Here is a 24,027-nt window from a genome sequence, read left to right as displayed (position 1 = left end):
TTATACACCTCAATCAGATCACCTCGCAGGTGCCTAGTCTCCAGCCACTGCAATTTGCAGAACTTAAGCCTTTCATGGTAAGAGAATTCCCTTCATTCCCCTCACCAATCTTGTTGCTCTTATTTGTACATGCTCAAGCAACTCTACAGTCTTCTGAAACGAGGCTTCCAGGCCTGTACACAGTACTCAAGGCCTGACCATTGCCTTATACATAGGGATGACTACCGCCTTTTCCCTGCTAGCAAAATTCCTGTATATCATTGACAAAAATTCCTGTATATCATTAGCCAACTATCATACTAGGCTGAATACACCGGTTCTCGTCCGATCACCGAAGTTAAGCAGCGTTAGGCCCGGTCAGTACTTGGGAGGGTGACCACCTGGGAATACCGGGTGTAGTTGGCTTTTGTTCTGAGGACGAGGTTGCCGGTGTGGACGTGCCTTTCTGCTGCTCTTCGAACAGAGAAGTTTTTTCTGATTTATTTTCTGCTTTATTAGTTTAAATTGACATATTAACTTATTTTCTAGAGTAGCTTTATATTCCTATTAGGGTACTTAAGTTTCAAGTAACTTAGATAGAGATTTTGTAGGTATTACTTAGTATCGGAAAGGGTATCAAATACACGTGTTTACCGTTCATAAATATCCGCCATTGTTACGGGAAAATTAATCAGTAAAATCTATTAATCTTGTCGAACTTCATTGGCAATTAAATTGTACTTTTAACTATACATATAACCACTTAGGTTACGTAACATAAATAATTAGTAAAAACAAATAATTAATACATAACTTGATACGAAAGTTATATAAAGGGATTTCGTAGATAACACTCGTTACTGAAACATAAATATTTCGTAGATAACACTCGTTACTGAAACGTAAATATTTCGTAGATAACACTCGTTACTGAAACGTAAATATTTCGTAGATAACACTCGTTACTGAAACGTAAATATTTCGTAGATAACATTCATTACTGAAACATAAATATTTCGTAGATAATACTCGTTACTGAAACATAAATATAGCGTTATAACTGTGCTTGGATACAAGTTTAGGATTTGTACAGAAATTGAAATTTTATTGAAAGTAAATCTAAATCATGACTCAAACCAGAGCAGCAAAGCAAAGGGCTCAAGCTAATGGGAATGCTGTGGCCCAGGGGAGAACTGAGGGGGCCAGTTGTCTCTGAATCACAGCCTTTTAAGATGCACTATTTGCTTGATGTTTGCGGAGCAGTCAAGTATGGGACATGATACTGCCATGGGGGATGTCTTTGTATGTGTGCGATGCAAGGAGTGTAAGGAGATAAGGCGACAACTCAGCGTTGTTATGGGCCTATATGAGAGCTTGAAGGACAGGGTGGATGCCCTCGAAGGATTACAAGTGAGGGGCCCATCAAGCTCTCAGCTGCCCACACCAATGCCAGAGCTTGCACTTGGTCATCGCGCAACACAGCAGCAACCCCCAAGGCAGAATGCGCTGGTCCCAAAGGAACTAGTAGTTGTTGGTGACTCTATTGTCAGGGAAACGGGAAACATGCTTTGTAAAAAGGATAGGTGGAACAGGACCAGGGTATGTCTGCCAGGGGCAAAAGTTGATGACGTTGTAGAGCGGATATCATCTTTTAAGGGCACAAAAGGTGATATAGTTGTACACGTTGGCACCAATGATATTAAGAGAAGGAGACCGGCGGAATTACTTGACAAGTACAGGTCACTGATGAAAAAAAGCTGTGAATTAGGGTTGAAATTGAAAGTGTCTGCAATTCTGCCCAGACACGATAGGAGGGAGTATATGATGAGAGCCCTGTCAATCAATTCGGCCCTGGAAAGATTGTGCAGGGCTCAAGGGGTAGAATTTTTTTCAGCCTGGTCTGTACTTGTTAACAGGAGAGACTGCTTCTACAGGGATGGGATACACTTAAATAGAAAGGGTGCAAGAATGTTTGCTGATGCTATCGAGGCAGTGTTAGGTGGGTCGGAAAACTGCTAGATTGGGGGGATACAAGGACTAATAGATTAACAGTAGCCACTGGCAGAGGTGAAAGTGATTCTTGCACTGCTTGTATTGGAATGAGCCGCAGCCTGGAAAATAAGATGCAGGATATTTCAGAGACTGCTGGGAATCATTAGGGTACAAGTAAACACATGGGTTGTGTTAGGGTAGCTAAGAAAAAGAACAGGTGCATGTATACTTGTGTGTACACCAATGCTAGGAGTTTAGTAAATAAATTTGATGAATTTGAGGTATTGCTCAAAACATCAAAGGCAGATATTGTGGGGATTTCAGAGACGTGGTGTCACACAGATATAAGGAATGCAGAACTGGAATTTGGGGAGTACAATGTCTACAGAAAGGATAGACAGGATAGGAAGGGAGGAGGGGTTATGCTATTAGTTAAAAAACACATAAAATCCAAGGAAGTGAAGCCAGTCGAAATCGCTGGACAGTGCAGTGTCGAGTCAGTTTGGTGTGACATAAGCATTGGGAGATCAAAATTGAGAGTAGGAGTGTGCTATAGGCCTAATGACTCTGATGAGTATAATAAGAAACTGTTCGGAGAAATAGAGTGGGGCAGTAAATCAGAGAGTCTTATAATGGGGGATTTTAATTTCCCAGATATTGACTGGAATTTGGGGGCTGGTCACTCACACAGTAGCAAGGCTTTTGTGGATTTATTGGATGATTGTTTTCTACATCAGTATGTTCGGGAGGCAACTAGAGGGAGTAATACTCTTGATTTGATTATCAGTAGTGATTCTTCATGCATTAAGAATCTGCAGATAAATGAACCGCTTGGTGGCAGTGACCACAGTGTGCTGAAGTGGGAGTTACTCAAAGAGGTAACTACCATTAGGGGTAAAGGGAAGGGGTATTGCTTTCGTAAAGGCGACTACAATGGACTGAGACAGTATTTAAATTCTATACAGTGGGATCAACTGATGATATTGCCAACAGCAAATTCAAAATGGGAAGCATTCAAAGAACTTATCTTGGAAGCTACTAGGCTTTACATACCAACTAAGAAATATTGTTCATTGTTTCGGCCTAAATGGATGTCAGATGAACTGATGAGGCATATGGCAGAAAAGAAAAATGCATGGGATACATACAAATTAACACGTGACACAGACGCCTATGATAGATACAAGTTGATCTGTAACCAAGTTACAAAGGAGGTTAGGCAGGCGAAGGCAGATTACGAGAGATCCTTGGCAAGGGATGCGAAGAAAAACAGCAAAGAGTTCTTTACTTATGTAAACTCTAGAAGGAAGGGGATGAATCAGATTGGTCCACTTGAGATTGATGGGTCAACTGTTGATGACCCTGCTCAGGTAGCTAACAAACTAAATGAATATTTTGCCTCAACATTCACACATGAGGAGTTATTCAGCGAGGGGAATGCCAGAGGTGTATTCAAATCTAGCAGTAAGCTAGAGAATCTTGTAATAACTGAGAGCAAAGTGGAGGAGAAATTGTTGAAGATAAACACAAGAAAGGCACCTGGGGTGGAGGGGATCTATCCTGTTATATTAAAGGAGGCAGCAAAGGAAGTAAGCAAACCCTTAGCCATAATTATGAGAGCTTCCTTGGACTCAGGGGAGGTACCCATGGACTGGAGATGTGCAAATGTGACCCCAATTCACAAAGGGGGATCAAAGGCTGACACAAGTAATTATAGACCTGTGAGTTTAACTTCTGTTCCTGGAAAATTAATGGAGGCACTGGTTAAAGAAGCACTGCAGGATCATCTAGACAAGACTTCAGTTATAGCTAGGACACAGCATGGTTTTGTTAAGGGTAAGTCTTGCCTGACCAATTTGATTGGATACTATGATGCAGTCACAAAAGAACTGGATGCAGGGAATAACTTTGATATTATATACTTGGATCTTAGAAAGGCTTTTGATACTGTTGCACATGGAAGACTGCTGCACAAATTGGAGCAGTGTGGCATTGGAGGCAAATTGCTGCTATGGATAAAGGGGTGGTTGAGGGGGAGAAGACAGAGAGTGGTAATCAATGGACACTGCTCATCGTGGACTAATGTTATTAGTGGAGTCCCAAAGGGTTCAGTATTGGGTCCTTTATTGTTTTCTGTATTTATAAATGATATTGATAATGGTATATCAGGCTTAATGTCCAAGTTTGCAGACGATACGAAGGTTGGCAGGGTTGTCAAGGACACTACTGACACTGTGCTGCTGCTGCAACAGGATTTGGAAAGGTTGAGCAGATGGGCTGAGAGGTGGCAAATGAAGTTTAACATTGACAAATGTAAAGTACTACATATGGGAAACAGCAACCCCAGAGCAACGTATCAACTCTGTGGTACTACACTGACAGTGGTAGAGAATGAAAGGGACCTGGGGGTGGTTGTGCAGGCAGATATGAAGTTCTCTGAGCAGTGCAGACGGGCTGCAAGAGTAGCTCATGGTGTATTGTCAATGATATATAGGAATTTTTCTAGCAGGGATAAGGAGGTGATTATTCCCTTGTATAAGGCAATGGTCAGGCCACACCTAGAGTACTGTATACAGGCCTGGAGGCCTCATTTCAAGAAGGATGTAGGGCTGCTGGAACGAGTACAGAGAAGGGCAACTAGATTGGTGAATGGGACAAAGGGGTGCTCTTACGAAGAAAGGCTTAAGTTTTGCGAATTACAATATCTGGAAACTAGGCACCAGCGAGGTGATCTGATAGAGGTGTACAAAGCCTTGAATGGTTTGAGCATGCTCAATGCTGATGGGATTCTTCCTCTTGCTCAGAATAATCACCTGAGAGGGCATAAATTCAAATTGAGGAAAGACAGATGTAGGATAGATGTGCGGAAATTTGCCTTTAGCCAGCGGGTGGTTGGTAGGTGGAACAGACTTCCATCCCTTGTCGTGGAAGTTGATAGCCTAAATAAGTTTAAGGCTCAGCTGGACAGGTATTTCGAACGATCAGAGGGGTGAAGTGGAAGTGGTTATTTTTATTTATTTATGTTACTTTTTTTTTGGCTGATGCTGCATAAGCTTGCTTTCTTGCATCAAATGCCTCTACTAATGCTAATGCTAAAACCCCATGACATGTTCTGGCAGCCTGTCTGCATTGCTCAGAAAACTTCATATCTGACTGCACAATTACTCCCAGGTCTTTTTCATTTTCTACCACCCTAAGTGTAGTACTACACAGATGGTACATTCCTCTGTGGTCACTTCTACCCATATGCATTACTTTGCATTTGTCAATGTTAAACTTCAGTTGCCACTTCTCAGCCCATTTGCCCAATTTTTTTAGATCCTGTTACAGTAGTGCAACTGTTGTAAATGTCTTCCTCATTGAAATCTTTCCTGATTTCTGCCTAAACACGGTCAATCCATTCATTTGTCATTAGTGGATCTGTACATTGAGATTCTTCACTAAGTTTTCAATAAATGATGTAATGTCAGTTTTTAAATTGATCCAGCCAACCGATGTTGTTACACACAAAATCATCACATCCCAATTGTTTAGCAAATTGTTCTTCTTGAGCTTTCAAGATCAGACCGTCTATTGAAAATCCAGCACTTCTTTGTGTGGGGGAACCATTCAAGCAATTCTTAATTGTTTGTAATTCCACTTTCTTAAATTTTATTTATTTTTTCCCGTTATGTTCTTTTCCAGTGCTGATATCTAAACATCTTTATTCTTCCACAATGTCGATACACTTCAACATTTTTTGCACCACGTTCTAACTCATGAATCATTTCGGCTTTTTCGCAAATCAAGGAACACTTTGTTGTGTTGGTAGACATGTTTCCGAAGGAAGAGTTCATTTCTAACTGATTTTACTTTAAAATGATAAAGTGATCTGCATATAACGTTCTTAGAAGTCCCGAAATGCATGCAAAGTACGAAATGCATGCAAAGAAGTCCCATTTCCAAAATTCTTAGAAGTCTCCAAATTTATGGTTCAGTGAATATAAGACAATCTGTAAATAAGGTAATGCAACATGTGGAATGCAAATAAACTATTTTATAGCCCTGTCTCCCAAAGGATAAGGTCATAAACCGGCCGCTAATCCAGTGCAGGTGGTCATAAAGCTAAGTCGCTTTTCCTTATCATCTATTCCAAGAATTGGGTATTTTTGACTACCTGAGCAATTAAGAATGTTTGCATAATTACCAAAATTTGTTCGGTATATCCATATAGTATGCTCGTTATAACAGTGAGTGATTGTTTTTGAATATGTGTAAATTAAAGTCATTATGGCTTTTTCTCGTTACACCCGTGATCTCATTATTTCCGTTCTTGTTATAACCAAGTTCGACTATACAGGGTGTTTCAGTTAAACGTTTCAGAACTTCTAAGAGGGGTAGGGTACATCCTGACAACTCGAAATCATGTAGCAATGTGGAGTCGGAAATGCTTTCCTGAAGCGGTGTTGTACACAGAAGCACCATAAAGAAAAGAGACCGTAAGTGAGAAATCGTTTTAATAATACATGAAAAGAAGCAAAAGGTACATGGATTAAAGTAAGTGTTCGAAGTTTCTTCCACGGGCTACAATGCACGCCTCACATCTCCGACGCATGGACATCCGAACATTCTGGAATACTCCAGGCGAATTTCGAATTTCTTCGGCAGCTACTGCGATTCTTGCAACCAGCTCCTCAGCATTGTCAACAGGGGTGTCATAAACTAGCGATTTCATATGACCCCGGAAATAAAAATCAAGACATGATAGGTCGGGTGACCGAGCAGGCCAACGCACAGGACCACCACGTCCGATCCACTGTTGACCAAATGTGACATCCAGGTAGTTACGAACATCTCCGCTATAATGGGCAGGGGCTCCATCGTGTTGGAACCACATTGTCTGTTGCGTCGATGCAGAAATCTGTTCATCTCTCAAAAGTTGTGGCAATACTTGCTGCAGAAAGATCAAGTAGATAGGTCCGGTTAGACGACACGGTAACAGGTAAGGTCCGATGAGGTGATTTCCCATAATACCGGCCCATACATTGACCGAAAATCGAATCTGTGCTGCACGACGTCGCACGACGACTTCTGTGTATAATACCGCTTCAGGAAAGCATTTCCGACCCCACATTGCTATATGATTTCGAGTTGTCAGGATGTACCCTACCCCTCTTAGAAGTTCTGAAACGTTTAACTGAAACACCCTGTATATAAATTTTGAACGCCTTTGTGGTATTTTTCTAAAAACACATTTCTGGAGGTCACTACCATAAAACAATAAAAACAATTTCAATTTGCACTTTCTGGTGTATTGGGGTTTTTTGTTAGCGCAATCTATTATAAACGGGAGAATAAAATCGATCTTATTGCATTTGTGATAATACCAATAACTGGAATTCTATGGGTTTTTACGTTATGGTACTATGGTGAAATGAGTTCCCCTGCACTGAAATCTTCAATCATATAAAAACAAATAAATTTTCAAAATCTTTTTTTTTTTTTCATTTCTATTTACTTGTTACTATGCTGAAGTGAAAGGGACTAACAGAAAGTGCAAGTGCTGGCAGTGCTAGGAAAGGAAACAAAATTGATTTAGAAATGAAGATGATTAATTAAGAAGTACAAAGCAGGAAAAGTTTGTCATCTATTGCCCGGAATTAGGTCTTGCTGCTTCAACAGTGAATGCTATTTCAAAGGACAGTACACGTATAAAAGAACATAGCATTAGTAGAGGCATTTGATGCAAGAAAGCAAGCTTATGCAGCATCAGCCATATTAACCTATTTAACAAACTTTAACATATTAAAGGATCGACGCATTTAAGATCAGCAGTGATCACAAAACAATGTTCAGGTGCTATATCGAAGATGGAAAAGTTATTAGTAATATGAATGGAAAATCAGATTCAGAAGTGAGTGCCCCTGAGTGCAATGGCCATTCAAGCAAAAGCAAGAAGTATTTATAAAGTTATTAATTATAAATATGGCGAACCCCAACCCAAGTTTTCGGCAAGCAGCAGGCGGGTAGTTTAATAGTTTCAAGCATTGTGGTGGTTTCCAAAACATTAATGTGTGTGGTTAAGTTGCCAGTGCCAATTCTGCAGCTGCAGAGAAATTTTGTGTGTTGGAAAAAACCCTGTTAAATCTGCACAGCCCTCAACTTCCACCACAGCGCCTTGCTTATCAGCTGGAGAGTTAATTCTGGCAACGATGCTTGAAAAGTAAAACTTGTCAGTAAAGCCTGTCTCCTCTCTCTTTTTGTAATTTTATAATTTTGAAATTTTTGTAGTTTTTCCTGCACATGATATAAAAAAAAAAATTGAATAAATAATTCTATTTAAATGTTCATTAAACATTTCTTTTTTGCTTCAATTAAATTCAGTGAGCATAGTGGTGAGTGCTGCATAAGCATTTAGGAAAATTCCGACGTATGTAAAATTGCTTAGAGTTCTACAGAATGAAACCCTTACGTAAGTCAGGGATTGGCTGTACCTTGAAAAAGGGTAATGAGTGCGATTTCCAGTATGTGAGCATTTTTTGAAGGAGGCAAAAAAATAAAATAAATAAATAAAGGCACAATTAATTTTGAACTACACTCATAACAAAAAAATTTCTTTCATGTGTTTGACTTAATTTTGCAGTATCTCTTACATCCTGTTTGTGCTGACAACTCTTAGCTCAATTGATTTTCCAAATTTAACATCTGTTAAGGTACTTTGACACTCAACAAATTTCATGAAATTTCAGCATAGCAGAAAGTTTATCCTTATTAAATGACTTTTTTTTTTCAGGTTTAGAAATTGATTTTTCATTGTATTTCCTATAAAATTTAATTTTTCATTTGTATTTTAAAAATAAATTGTAATTCACAATTTTTTTTTTTAATCAATCATCTCTAGCTACAACTCCATTGTAGTAGCTAGAGAAGACTGATTTACTGATAAAATCCTACATCAAAATCAGGAACTAAGTTTCATATTGTATGTTGCACTAGAGTAATTATTTAAATTTAGCTTTGAAAGTTTTAGCTAATATGTTCCCACTGTTTGATTCAGGAGTTTCTTATCACTGATAAAATTGAAAATTTTAAAAAAAAATTTTCTGGAAGGTGCATTTGATCATGCTTGCTTAGTTGACTTTCCCAGAGTTTGAACTTTGTAGTTTTATTATTTGTTTTAACTTTAATATAATTTCTCTATGAAATGTCTTTCATTCTCTGATGTCCACTAAAAAGACACATATGCAAAAGTTAGTTGAAAGATGATTTTCTACAAGCTTGTAAATTAAGTGGTTTTGTTGTTCTGTACTAAAATGTGTTTGAATGCTTCCTCTTCTTAACTCTCCATATTCTGAGTTGAATTTATAAAATGTTATTTTTAAAACTAGCCTTTCCTAAATTTTATTTTGTCTTTCCAGCATGACCAGAAAATAGTTCACCGAGACATTAAGGGTGATAATGTCCTTGTAAACACATATAGCGGTGTGGTAAAGATATCTGATTTTGGAACTTCAAAGCGACTTGGAGGAATTTACCTGAATGCAGAAACATTTGCTGGTTAGCTTTTTTTTTTTTTAAACTTGTATGTTTAATCTATTAAGTCTGCTTAAAAATTAAACTCTTTTATTAACAAATGTAAACATATATATTAATTTTTTTATTCTTCTATCCCATTAGACAATATTATCAAAGTATGACTTAATATGCTTTCAGCTGTATTATTAAAGGGGGGAAAAATTACATTTTTAAATCTGAGATGGTTCTTTTTAAAATTTCTGTTCTTACATAATAATTCTTCTATGCGGTGCTCTTACCAGTTTTTTATCATGAAACATAGCCTGTGGTTGGATAGCTTCTGTATGGCCAATTCGTATGCCAATTTCATAGTTTTCATAAATAGGAAAATTGAGGGCTGGCTGGTTTTAGAGCAAAATATACTGGTACAGATGCACATTGTATGAGATTGAGCCCACAATGCAACCAGAAAGAAATGCACAGCCTATTATTAACTGTTGGCCTGTATTTTGTCTACAGTAAAATAGTTGGATCCGTTATTATTTTTTTATTTTGAAATAAAAATATATTAAAATATATCCGAAAATTTTTTTTCTAGACATTTTTTAACTCTTTCTTATTGCTTTTAACTGATATGCTGTCGTACAAAAAGTCACAAGACCATTGTATTAGTATTAATCAAGCCAAGTGATACAAGGAGGTGAACTTATTGTACATTAACAATTTCTTTCAGTAAGATGCCAAAGAAATATGCTGTAAAATTTCAGAGGACATATACTCAAGTTTTCTGTATATTCTAAAATCTGAAAGTTATAACATGTTTGCTTTGCATACTGTATGTAGAATCCCAGTGGGCAGCACAGTGCATATGAGTGCTACCCTGGTTACATGAGGTGGAAAAGGCTCTGGTTTGAATTGTCAATGACACAAGCAATTTTTATGGGCTTTTTTTCGTAATGTGGCAGAGCTAGTTGTCTCAGGCAAGGGTTCCATGTTTTTTTTTGCTCCTGGGAACTCTTGTTTTGCTTTGAGCAAATAGGCAAATAAACTAGAAGAAAATATGCAGAATGCGTAAAGTTCGCAGACAGTACGAATGGTGCCATATGGTCTATGTCTTTGAGTGGTCTAAAATCCTACAACAACAACAACTGATGTAGCTGTAATTTTTAAATTTCAAGCAGGCAAGAAACAGTGTAATCAGGTGACATTCAAGTCAGGTTGGCCCAATTTTGATGAAGTCTGGACAGTCTGTGACAGCCAGATCCTTTGCTTGCACCCTCCCGATTGTGGGAATATTAGTAATCCTTGGTATAATCTCCATGCCCAAGCACACTGTGGGTGACCACCCAGGTGTGAACCAATGTAAGCAGGGGTTGAGGTGTGGCACCCACACCACACGGAGGAATGGTGCCCCCTCTGTGTTACCAGGCAAGACTAGGTGGTAAATGACTCTCATCAACTGGTGCAATACCACCGCTTTGCTTATTGAAGGCTTGAAGTGATGGAACCCATGTTTAGTCTCCAGAGCTAAGTTCCAGTCAACCCTTCCCCCATCTCTTCCATCACGCAGTATGACTGATGACTTTTAAGGTTATAATAGACATCATGATGAGATCAAATCTTCCTTACATTTCGAGGGTACAGCTCTAAAACGGTGTTTGCAGGCCAGGTGCTAGTTAGTACACTGGACCAAACATATTGGTTACTCTTTAGGAGGCCTCCAGATCAGGTAGTGTATAATCTTGCTACCTCTGCTCTGCCAGATAGTGACTGGAGGGAGTGAGTAGTGTGTATGCAGGGGACATTGTCTATGCTACGTTATGTCAAGGATCTGGGTATATTCTTAATATGTGTACGCCATATCCAAAAATTTCATTATTCACACATCATGCCCCCCACTTTTATTACTATTGAATACACCATAGATTGTCAAACTAAGAGTAAACATATCTGAGAAAAGATCTAAACCTCCCAAACACTTCTTAGTTCATTTCACAAATATACGTGGTCTTAATTTTGATCTCAACAATGTATATTTCCACTTGCAGTCTACCAAACCCTGTGTACTTTTTCTGACAGAATCTTAGTTATCAGTTGATTCAACTACTGCTCATCTCAGTTGCCCAAATTATTCTCTGTATGATTCCTTTCGTCTCAAAGGTAGTTGTGCATATGTCTGTTCCAATATTTCCTGTCAGAGACTTGGATATTTGGAATCTCCTCCTTTTGATCTTCTCTGGCTTAAAATCTCTCTCTACCTCATTGTGTCAAATTCATCTGTTGTCTCTACAGTTCCCCCAACTCCATTAATCACCTGGAGCTCTTTGACTTTCTCCTGTACAACTTTCCTAACAGTGAGGTAATTTTCCTTGGTGATTTTAATGTTCACAACTCCAGCTGGCTTCCGTTTTTTAGTCACACCAACCCAGCAAGTCGAGATGCTCAGCTTTTGCAATTACTAATGACCTCGCACAGATTTCTTCATTTACCTACAAGAATATCGGACAATCCTAACCATACAGCCAACACACTTGATCTTTTTCTCACAAACAACCCTTCTAAGTACACGGTCAAAGTGAGTGGCCCTATAGGCACCTCAGATCACAACTTGGTGATTGTCTCTTCTCCAATGGAGCCTTTATCTCATGGCTATTCCCAACCTGGTATTGTTTGGAATTACAAGAATGCAAAATGGGATGACCTGCAAGATTTCTTTCTTTTCTTCTTTTCCTTGGTCAGATTACTGTTTCAAATATTCTGATGTCAATGTTTGCTCAGATCGGGTCAATGAAATTATTCTTGTAGGAATGGAATACTTTATTCCACATTCCACTTTAAAATCTCGTCCTTTATCTAAACCTTGGTTTTCCAATAAATGTGCTAAAGCTGTTCAAGAGAAGAATGTTGCATATCATATTTGACTTGTTTCCAATTCTTCAGTTTCATTTTCTGCCTACATCAAAGCTCACAACAGTTGTAAAGCAGTTATTAATCAGTCTAAACTAGATTTTGAACAGGTTAAAAGTAGAAAACTTGCTTGTTGCCCTAATGGAAGCTGAGCATTCTGGTCTCTTGCCAAAGCTATTGGCTGCAACTTTTGCTCACCACTTCTCCCACCTCTGTCAAAACCAGATGTTCTGTTGTCACTTCAACCAAGGATAAAGCTGACCTGCTAGCATCCCATTTTCCTTCCAACTCATGTATTAATGATCTTGGTAAAACACCTCCCACCATTCCCAACACACTCCATTCAATACCTCCTGTGGTCTTCTGTCAAAATGATGTCAGAAGGATTTTGACGAATCTTGATGCTAAGAAAGCTCCAGATCCTGATGGTATTTCTCCACTTGTTCTCAAAACCTGTGCTCTTGAACCTACTCCTGTTCTTTTCCACCTTTTTTCTCTTTCTTATTCCAAAGGTGTTTTTCCTTCTGCTCATAATTTCCTTGGAAATTTGCTCATATCCAGCCAGTTCCTAAAAAGGGTGAGAAATCCCTCCCATTCAATTATCATCTCATTGGAATTACTTCTACTCTTTCTAAATTGAGGGAGAAATCAATTAACCGCCAACTCTTAAACTACCTAGAAATCTTCTGTCTGATCAAAGATCGCCAGTATGGATTCTGTTAGTGTTGATCCATTTATGGACAAATTGTGTGGAAAAGTTCGGTGAAACACAAGCAGTTGCTCTTGACATCTCAAAGACTTTTGATCGTGTTTGGCATAAAGGTCTTCTAAACAAGCTTCCATCTTATGGTTTGCCAACTGTTTTCTGTAATTGGTTATCTAGTTTTCTCTCTGACCTCTCACTGAAGGTGATAGTTTATGGCTCTCTAACTTCTCCCCTAATGCTGGTGTCCCCCAAGGTTCAGTTCTTTCCTTCACTCTTTTCCTCTTCCATATTAATGGCCTTCCATTGACTGGAAATCCTATCCATAGTTTTGCTGATGATAGCACATTGCATTTCACTTTCCATTTTGAGAAACCTTGCCCAGCTCAATCAGCTTCAACTTCTCGAATATCTGCTACCAATTCCTTAAATGCCGATTTTCAGGTAATTCTCCAGTGGGCAAAGACATCTTAGTTGATTTCAATCCTTCTAAAACTCAATCTTGTCTTATCTCACAAAAAGAGCTCCTGTGTTTATCTTTTGGGATTATCCTGACTTCTAATCTCTCTTGGCACAATCACATTACAAATATTGCTTTCTCTGCATCTAAAAAACTTGGTTTTCTCTTTTGCTCTTGGCATTACTTTTCTTCCAAACAGCTGTTCACTCTGTACAAATCGTAGATCCGCCCTACCATGGAATATTGTTCCCGCATCTGGGGCTTTGCCCCCAAAACCTCTCTCAGGCTTTGAGATTCCATTCAGAAGAGGGTAGTTAGGTTAATTAATGACTCCTCTCTAACAGAGTCTCTCCACTCGCTGTCTCATAGATGTACTGTTTCTGCTGCATGCGTTTTCTACAAGGTCAAGGTGTGTTTATTTCAATTGCGTTCTCCACAGTTTCCCCTATATGCCACTGTAGCATCTGAAAAGGTGAAGGCCGGCAAGTGTATGTATGTAGATGTGTAAATATGTGTTTTGTTATATTGAGTGTTGAGTGCCGGCACTGGCAACTTAGCAACCAGGGGACAGGGTACACCTGGTCCTCTGACCCCTGACTCCCAACCTTGGCAACGAGGAGGCACGTCAGGGTTCGCTTTCTAGCTGAGACTCTTACTGGGGCTACAGGCAACCCTGGGAGCCCCAAGGGAAAGGAAGTGGGGATAAGAATTGAAGTATGGGGATTGGAAGGGATGGGGAGGTTGGATAGAAGATAAGGGGAAGTGATAGACCTCCCATGAAATAGAAGAGAGAAGTTTACAATAGTGTATAGAGCGGGGGTGGGAATATATATTTATATTCGAAAAATTAGAAACAATTCTAATTGTTCGAATGTTTCCTATTATTGGTGGTTTTTACATGTAGGCATTAGTGTTCATACAATTCTGGTCATTAAGCTAGCATTATTTAGGTTATCTTAAATCCACATGGCTTGTACATATTAGGTTTAGAAGTTTAATGCTTAATGATAATGAATTTCCATGAGAAATTATTGATGAAAATTTTTTTATCTGTAGCAAAAGGTAATTACTAATTATTATTAACAGTATATTTCTATCTTATTACTATCATAATCTATAATACATATTTGCATTCCATCATGTGGCCGTGAATCCCCTAATTTGTCGGGGGCTTTGAGTGGATTGACAGCCCTTTTGATGTAATGTCTCATACTTACTCGTTTCTGTTTGTAAAATAAAAACATTTTCATCAGTAATTTATCATGAAAATTCATTATCATTAAGCATTAAACTTCTAAACCTAATATGTATAGGCCATGCGGATTTAAGATAACCTAAATAAGGCTAGCTTAATGTCCAGAATTGTATGAACACTAATGCCTATATGGAAAAACCACCAATAATAGGGAACATTCAAACAATTAGAAACGAATATGTACTGGCATGTATTATGTTCAATTGGCCAATATACGGCAAAAACAATGGCATTAACGATGCACAAAAGGATTAAAATACTAAAGAATACATACATCTAAACGTAATATTAATATATAAAACAGCATAATATATATATACAGTAAACCCCCGCTATTCGCGGTATCTGTATTCACGGATTCGCGATCGCCGATTTAATATAAAATGAAACCTAAAAAAATGTGAATTTTAAAGCACCGTGAATATTTTCCGCCATAAAAAACATGAGCGTGGCTAAAATTATCTTTCCCGGTCAAAACAGCGCTCAGTGGGTGGGGGGGGGGAGAAGGGTGACAAAATCGCGAGCGTGGATGTTTCTCGCTAATCCTTGTTCAGTATGTGTTATGCGTTTGTCATGGAAGGTTTTGTCGTTTGCTTTTAATTTATATGTTTATAAATTGAATAAATTTATCAATTTATAAATTGATATGCTTACAAAAATGATAAATCTACCGTTTTGCAGTGTAAAACAGACTTTTTCGAGTGTGTTAACGGAAGAAAGTGCCTTTATTGTGGACAAGTTCTTTCTAACCCCCTACAAAAATATGGCTACGAATAAAAAGAGAAATGTGAAAATATCAAAGAAGGTGATGACATTAGCGAATAAAATTGAATTATTAGACAAAATTTCTAATGGTGAAAGTGTCTCCTCAGTGGCAAAACATTATAAAATCAATGAGTCAACGGTACGATCAATCAAAAAATCGGAATAAAAAATCCGCTGTAGTGTCCGTGAAAACGCGCTAATTGTTTCAAAAATTTGCTCTGTAACTCGTGATGTTAAATTAGAAAAAATCAAAAAAGCTTTAAATCTGTGGATAGAACACCGAACTCAAAATAAGATTCCGTTGAGTTCACTCATCATTCGCAAAAAGGCAAAACTCCTTTATCAACACTTTAGCGAAACTGGTGATAGCACTGGCGGGATGTTTTTTTTGCTAGCAAGCAAAGGTGCTGGTTTGAAAGATTTGTTTGAAATTTCTAATAAATATTACATTTAATATTAAATTGTTTCTTATTTTCATTTTGATGCCATATTCTTGCATTTGACTATGTACTGTCTATGTACATAGTCATATTATGAAGGTACATATAATACATACATAGACAAAATTTTAGACTAGTTTTTCTTATATATTTCATACTTTGGAACGGAACCCCTTTATTACTATGGGAGCCATAACTCAGTATTCGCGTTTTCGGTATTCGCGACATTTCTCAGGAACGTTACATTATATTAAAAAAAATAATAATAATAAAATAAAATGCAACAATAAAAAAAAATAAATAAAAATAAATTAAAAAAAAAACCTATATACAATATTTACTATTAGCTAAGTGAGTACGATCACCACTCCTGGGGGACTTAATTAGAAAACCAAAACTATGAATAACACTTCATTACATTAATTAACACCATTTGAAAAGTATTAGGCCACAGCAACCAGACACACTTGTCCAGTCGTTGTACAGGACTCAACCACTTTACCTCAACTTTTTTTTTTTTTTTTTTTTTTTTTTTTTGTGGTGCTATGATTATCTGATCCGACACTACCAGATTTCACCATTAAACTCCGAAGGAAATGGCGAGGCGCTATCCATGATCAAACATAAGTAGCACCCTGTCAGAGTTTTACAATTCAATATCATATTTACAACATGCACAGCCAACTTTTCCTCTGTACACAAAATCGCTATTAATATCGTGATAGTCTTTACAAGTCACATTTTGACAGAAACCACACTGCTCAAGATCCACTAACATAACCAACAGATAACCTCTCTGTTAATTCTACTAAATCCAATTCCCCTCAACGTGGGCACCTGTACGTGGTGAGGGGACCTCCCAGTGACGCTGCTGGACTTCCAGACTAGCATCACTGGGATCCAACGCCCACAGCCCAGGTTCCAGGCTTACATCAATGGAATCCGGCGTGTTTGCCGTGCGATGCGACCCGTGGAAATTCGGAAAGGGGGATCCTGGTGGTTGAGGGGCCCAGCTTCAATACACCACTTTGGCCCCTGCTTCGACAAGACGGGTGGTCCTGGAAGGCCCGGCTAGGATCAATCGGCTAGTAGGCTCGCCTGCGAGGGTCAACCGTGTCAATGCCACGCCCCTACCCTCATGGTCCGAGGGACAGGATTCAGGCTGGCGGCGGTGCGGGTATAGTGTCTGGGTAGCCCTGGCGTTCCACTCCCGAGTGCATTTATTGCATGCCGGGTAGTGGGCGTCCCTTTGGGCTCCGTGGTGGGTGGGGAGCCCGGGCACTGAACCATATAAAAAACTCTATGAATCCTGATAAACTAACTTCTTCAGGGGCCCCAACCCGGTCCCTATCTGAAAACATAGACGGAGAGGCAGATAATATTATTGCGACAAAGAGGCAGCGAACTGAAACACCATCATCAGGGCCTGTCCCAAGATTTCTGATTATACATTCCACCAGTGAAAAACCGATTGGTAAAATGTCGCCCTTTTTTATTCAAAAAGGGTTAGATGGGTTAGTAGGTTCACCCAAATCGGTTAAGAGGCTCCGTTCTGGAGACCTTTTAATTGAATCTAAAAATGACAGGCAATCTGAACATCTACTCCGAGTAACATCAATCGGAGGAATCCCTATAACAGTGACACCACACAGAACACTCAATTCATCGAGAGGTGTCATTTCGGAGTGGGACCTTCTCGACGTTACCGAGGAGGAAATCTGCTCCGAATTAAAACCACAGGGAGTCATTGCCGTCAAGAGAATTACTGCGCGAAGGGATGGAAAAATTGTTAAAACCAGGAGCGTTATCCTGACTTTTAACTCTCTTAAACCTCCTGATGAGATTAAAGCTGTATACATCAACTGTTCAGTGCGTCCATACGTTCCGAACCCTTTACGGTGTTTTAAATGCCAGAAGTATGGACATTCTCAAATGGCCTGCTGTGGAGTCCTTGCATGCGCTCGATGCGGTGCAAAGGGCCACGAAACAACAGCATGTTCAGCCGTAAAACCCACCTGTATTAACTGTGAACACCCAGCCTATTCACGAGCATGCCAGAGGTGGAAAGAAGAAAAAGAAATTCAACGGCTGAAGGCAGAGCTAAATATATCATACCAGGAGGCAAGGAAATCGGTCAAACCCCTGAATATCAATAAACCTACCTACGCCCAGAACGTAGCAGGGAGATGTTCCGTCGGAACTCAGACGGACATGACCATTCCTCCAAAGGAGTCTTTCACTCCCATCGCGCGTTATCTCTTAAGTTCACAAAAACCTACACAGAAGGACCAATCAGCTGCCACTCCTATATCAGTACCTCCTAATGCTCCACAAGTTCCAAAGGTAACTATGAAAGAAAAGAATAAAAAAGGGGAAGTCCCCCATAGCACCCAAGATAAGATGGATGTCGAGCAGAAGGAGGTACCCGAAGATTCAGTCTTGGAACTCTTTGCGGAGGAAGAAATGGACACGGGACAGCGTCCATTCTTTCCCAAAAAAGATAAATCCAAGACTGATAAAAGTAAGCCCTCAGCACCTCGGAAGCCGCCTGATGGACCCATCAAGCCAAAATAATGGCTAAATTCCTACAATGAAATTGTCGTGGATTCCGGCGAAATATCGATGACATCAAGGCCCTCCTGCAAAAGCACGAGCCAGTTTGCTTTTGCTTGCAGGAGACATATCTAAAGGCAAATGATGATCCCACCATGCAGAACATCACAGTTTTTCGAAAGGATAGAATTGCGAATGGCTCTGTACATGGGGGAGTGGCTATCCTTGTGGGTAACCAGACCCCAGTGCAGCCCTTGCTAATTACAACCAGCATAGAGGCTGTCGCAATTCGCCTTTCAGTGGGATTTTTATTAACTGTGTGCTCCATTTATTTGCCGCCTGGAACTGACATCTCCCAGGTAGACCTTGATGATCTTCTAACGCAGCTGCCTCCCCCTTTCTTAATTCTCGGGGATTTTAACGGACATAACACCCTGTGGGGTAGTGCTAACATCAACGGAAGGGGACGAGTCATTGAGCGTATGCTCAATAACAATGACCTTCCCTTCTAAATAGTGGAAAAAACACCTTCTTCCACATGCCTACCCGTACTTTTTCTGCCATTGATCTCTCTATCTGCTCCCCTTCTCTATTCCCTTCACTCACTTGGGAAGTGGAGGAGAATCCATACGGAAGCGATCACTTCCCCGTGATAACCTTGTTACACAGTGGGAGGCCATGTCTTCCTTTTAGGTTACCACGGTGGAAGATTGATCAGGCTGACTGGACTGCCTTCCAACCTCAGGTAAATTTTGATCTTAGCACAGTCAGTCAAGAGCCTATCAATGATGCAGTTAAGTACATCACAGAAAATATTGCCCAAGCAGCTGCGAATGCTGTTCCAAAAACATCTGCCTGGTTTCCACCATTTCCTAAACCTTTGTGGAATTCACAATGCACAGCAGCAAAAAAGGCTCAAAATAAAGCATGGGGGATATTCCGCCGATATCCTACCACGACCAACCTTATATCCTTTAAACGTGCACGAGCCAAAGCACGATATATCCGCCGTCAGAGTCAAATGGAATCGTGGATCCGTTTTACATCATTGGTAGACTATTAACCAGTCTACCAACTCTAAGGTAGTCTGGGATAAAATCCGGAAAATGAAGGGAAAATATACATCCCACCCTTCTTCAATCCTAGATTATAATGGATGCGCTATTGCAGATCCAACTGCAATAGCTAATGCTCTTGGGGAAACATTCTCTAACACCTCTGCAACATCTTCGTATTCCCCAGAGTTCCTGGTCCTTAAACATAAACCGGAAAAGCAAGCACTTAATTTTAAGACCAAGGGCCTCTATCCCTACAACGGGGCATTCACTATAGAAGAACTGAAAAGAGCCCTCAATCTTTCCAAAGCAAGTGCTGTTGGACCAGATGGCATCCATTATGAAATGATTAAACATCTTTCACCAAAATCTATGGATTGTCTGCTCCTTCTGTATAACAGAATCTTTACTGAAGGGCAGTTTCCGGACTCCTGGCGAAAGGCAATCGTTCTTGCCTTTCCTAAGCCAGGAAGGGATCCAAAAGTCACCACCAATTATCGTCCTATTGCTCTGACTAGCTGTCTGTGCAAACTCCTGGAGAGAATGGTCAATTCTCGTTTAATATGGTATTTAGAATCAAATGACCTTCTTTACAGCATCCAGTGCGGCTTCCGAAGGAACCGGTCCACTTTGGACCATCTTATTAGATTGGAAGCATCCATCCGGGATGCTTTCCTAAAACGCGAACACTTGGTGTCGGTGTTCTTTGACATGGAGAAAGCGTATGACACAACTTGGAGATTTGGCATTTTAAAAGATTTACATAGCCTAGGCCTAAGAGGGCATCTTCCTGTGTTTATTCAAAATTTTTTAGCCAATCGATCGTTCCAAGTTCGTGTGGGATCCTCACTCTCTCGCTCCTTTAGCCAAGAGGAGGGAGTACCACAAGGATCAGTATTAAGTGTCACGCTTTTTGCCATCAAAATAAATTCCATCACAGAACAACTTCCTCCAACCGTAAACAGTGCCCTCTATGTTGATGATTGTAGCATTTTTTGCCAGTCGTGCAACATGAGGGTTATTGAAAAACAACTGCAGAAAGCCATTGATAGTCTGAATTCCTGGGCACTTGCTAATGGCTTCAGGTTCTCACCGGAGAAGACCGTTTGCATACACTTTTGTCGCAAGCGTAATCTTCATCCTGAACCTGAATTAAGGCTCGGACAAAATGCTATTCCAGTAGCAGCGAACACAAAATTCTTGGGACTCATATTCGATAAAAAATTGACCTTTTTGGATCATGTTCGTCAACTCCGCACAAAGTGCACAAGAGCCCTTAATATGCTCCGCTCGCTCTCCTCCTTATCTTGGGGTGCAGACCGATGCACCCTTCTATGGCTTTACCGTGCACTTGTGCGATCCAAATTAGATTATGGGTCCCAAGTATATTCTTCAGCCAGAGACAGTGTACTTCGATGGCTGGATCCTGTCCATCATCAGGCTATACGTATCGCTACTGGAGCATTTCGAACATCTCCTGTCCAGAGTTTATACGTCGAAGCAAACGAACCACCGTTATCGTTTCGACGTAAGCAGTTGTCTTTAAAGTACGCTTTAAAACTGAAATCCTTGCCAAACCATCCTACGTGGCCCTTCGTTTTTGAGTCACGATGGGAAAACCTGTACAATACTCGTAAGACTGCCAATCGTCCTTTTGGTATTCGATTCCAAGAGCTACTCAATGAACTTAATATCAAGGTAGACAAGGTTGCCCAAACATCAAAGCAACCCTTTCCACCCTGGCATGCTCGTGTCCTGGCATGCGACTTGTCGCTTAGAAACTGGTGGAAGTCGGACACTTGATCATGTGTCTACCTGCAGCTTCATTCAGCACACCGAACTGAATATTCCGACTTCGCGCCAGTCTACACAGACGGTTCGAAGTCGGAATCATATGTGGGATCTGCTGCTGTCTTTACAGACAGCACTATATCAGAGCAGATTCCCTCTGAATGCAGCATATTTACTGCAGAGCTGCACGCTGTAGAGTTAGCCTTGGATCATATTAGTAAATGCCAAAACCATCGGTTCATTTTATATTCCGACTCTCTTAGCATGTTACAGGCTTTAATATCTGTGAGATATAATCCTCAACTTCTATTAGAATAAGAAGCGACCTGGAGCGAGGGGTGTTGGGGGTTTCAGGGGCGGATGGCAGTCATCCTGGAATAGTTGGGTATATGGGATGTGTTAGGGTAACAAGGAATAGGCATAGGAGCATGTATGCTTGCATGTATACCAATGCTAGAAGTATAGTAAATAAATTTGATGAATTTGAAGTGTTGGTCAAGACATCAAAGGCGGATATTGTTGGGATAGCAGAGACGTGGTGTCACAAAGATATAAGGAATGCAGAACTGGAATTTGGGGAGTACAATGTGTACAGGAAGGATAGACAGGACAGAAAGGGAGGAGGTGTTATGCTGTTAATTAAGAAAAACATAAAATCAAAAGAAGTGCATCCAGTTGATATAGATGGACAGTGCACTGTTGAGTCAGTTTGGTGTGACATAAGCACTGCAAAAGCAAAGATAAGAGTAGGAGTGTGTTATAGGCCTAATGACTCGAATGAGTACAATGAACAATTGTACAGAGAAATAGAGTGGGCCAGTAAATCAGAATGTCTTATAATGGGGGATTTTAACTTCCCAGATATTGACTGGAACTTGTGGGTTGGTCACTCACACACTAGTCAGACTTTTGTGGATTTATTGGATGATTGTTTTCTGCAGCAGCATGTTCGAGAGGCAACCAGAGAAAGTAATACTCTTGATCTGGTTATCAGCAGTGATCATTCGTGTATTAGGAATTTGCAGATAAAGGAACCACTAGGTGGCAGTGATCACAGTGTGCTGAAGTGGGATTTACTCAAAGAGGTAACTACCGTCAGGGGTAAAGGAAAGGGTTTTTGCTTCCGTAAAGGGGAGTACAGTGGTCTCAGACAGTTTTTAAATTCTGTACAGTGGGATCGACTGACGATGTTACAAACAGTAAATTCTAAGTGGGAAGCATTCAAGGAATTAATCGTGGAAGCTACTAGACTTTTCATACCGATGAAGAAATATTGTTCAAGGTTTAGGCCTAAATGGTTATCAAATGAACTAATGAGACTCGTGACAGAGAAGAAAAATGCATGGGATGCATATAAATTATCAGGCGACGCAGAAGCCTGTAGCAGATATAAGCTAGTCTGTAATCAGGTCACAAAGGAGGTTCGGCAGGCAAAGGCAGATTACGAGAAATCTTTGGCAAAAGATGCTAAGAAAAACAGCAAGGATTTCTTTACTTATATAAACTCTAAAAGGAAGGGGCTGAATATGATTGGTCCACTTGACATCGATGGTTCGACTGTTGATGATCCTGCTCAGATAGCAAACAAACTGAATGAGTATTTTGCATCTACATTCACACATGAGGAATCATTACAGTTTGAAAATGGAAGAAGGTTATCAAATTGTAGCAGTGTGCTTAATGATTTTGTAATAACTGAGAGCAAAGTGGAGGAGAAATTGTTGAAGTTAAACATAAGAAAGGCACCTGGGGCGGATGGGATCAATCCAGTTATATTAAAGGAGGCGGCAAAGCAACTAAGCAAACCCTTAGCCATAATTATGAGAGCAACCTTGGATTCAGGGGAGGTTCCCACGGACTGGAGATGTGCAAATGTATCCCCAATTCACAAAGGAGGTTCGAAGGGTGACACGAATAATTACAGACCAGTTAGTTTAACTTCTGTTCCGTGTAAAATAATGGAGTCACTGGTTAAAGATGCATTGCAGGATCATCTAGACAAGACTGCAGCAATAATTCAGACACAGCATGGGTTTGTTAAGGGAAAGTCTTGTCTGACAAATTTGATTGGTTATTATGATGTGGTCACAAAGGAACTGGATGCAAAAAATAATTTTGATATCATATACTTGGATTTCAGGAAAGCTTTTGACACTGTTGCGCATGGAAGACTACTGTACAAATTGGAGCAGAATGGTATTAAGGGTAAGTTGCTACAATGGATAAAAGGATGGTTAAGTGGGAGAAGACAGAGGGTGGTAATCAATGGGTGCTGCTCTTCGTGGACTAATGTTATTAGTGGAGTCCCACAGGGTTCGGTGTTGGGTCCACTGTTGTTTTGTATATTTATCAATGATATTGATGAAGGTATATCAGGCTTAATGTCGAAGTTTGCAGATGACACGAAGGTTGGCAGGGTTGTTAATGACAGTAATGGCAGTGTGCTACTGCAACAGGATCTAGATAATTTGGGCAGATGGGCTAAGAAGTGGCAACTGAAGTTTAACCTTGACAAATGCAAAGTACTGCATATGGGTAGAAGTAACCCCAGAGAAACGTACCAACTGTGTGGTACTACACTTAAGGTGGTAGAAAATGAAAAAGACCTGGGAGTAATTGTGCAGTCAGATATG

At 39.9% G+C, this 24,027-nt stretch overlaps 1 protein-coding gene and 1 non-coding gene across 7 annotated transcripts in view; both read left to right on the top strand.

The window, feature by feature from the left end:
• The window catches only part of Ask1 (apoptotic signal-regulating kinase 1), an 843,483-nt gene that overhangs the window by 349,141 nt on the left and 470,315 nt on the right, over nucleotides 1–24,027 (top strand). For all 6 annotated transcript variants that reach the window (XM_090379009.1, XM_090379010.1, XM_090379014.1 and 3 more), the window contains one exon: nucleotides 9,369–9,507. In XM_090379009.1, coding sequence (XP_090235135.1) covers nucleotides 9,369–9,507 — 139 coding nt within the window. The remainder of the gene's footprint in view (nucleotides 1–9,368; nucleotides 9,508–24,027) is intronic.
• On the top strand, nucleotides 287–405 carry LOC150081959 (5S ribosomal RNA). Its single transcript, XR_016547342.1, has one exon. It is a non-coding gene; the product is annotated as a 5S ribosomal RNA (ribosomal RNA).

The sequence above is a fragment of the Mastigoproctus giganteus genome, chromosome 8 (genome assembly GCF_048544385.1).
Source record: "Mastigoproctus giganteus isolate SK-2022 chromosome 8, ASM4854438v1, whole genome shotgun sequence".
NCBI lineage: Eukaryota > Metazoa > Arthropoda > Arachnida > Uropygi > Thelyphonidae > Mastigoproctus > Mastigoproctus giganteus.
Note: the sequence above shows the minus strand (reverse complement) of the source record. Positions and strands in the feature narration are given on the sequence as shown.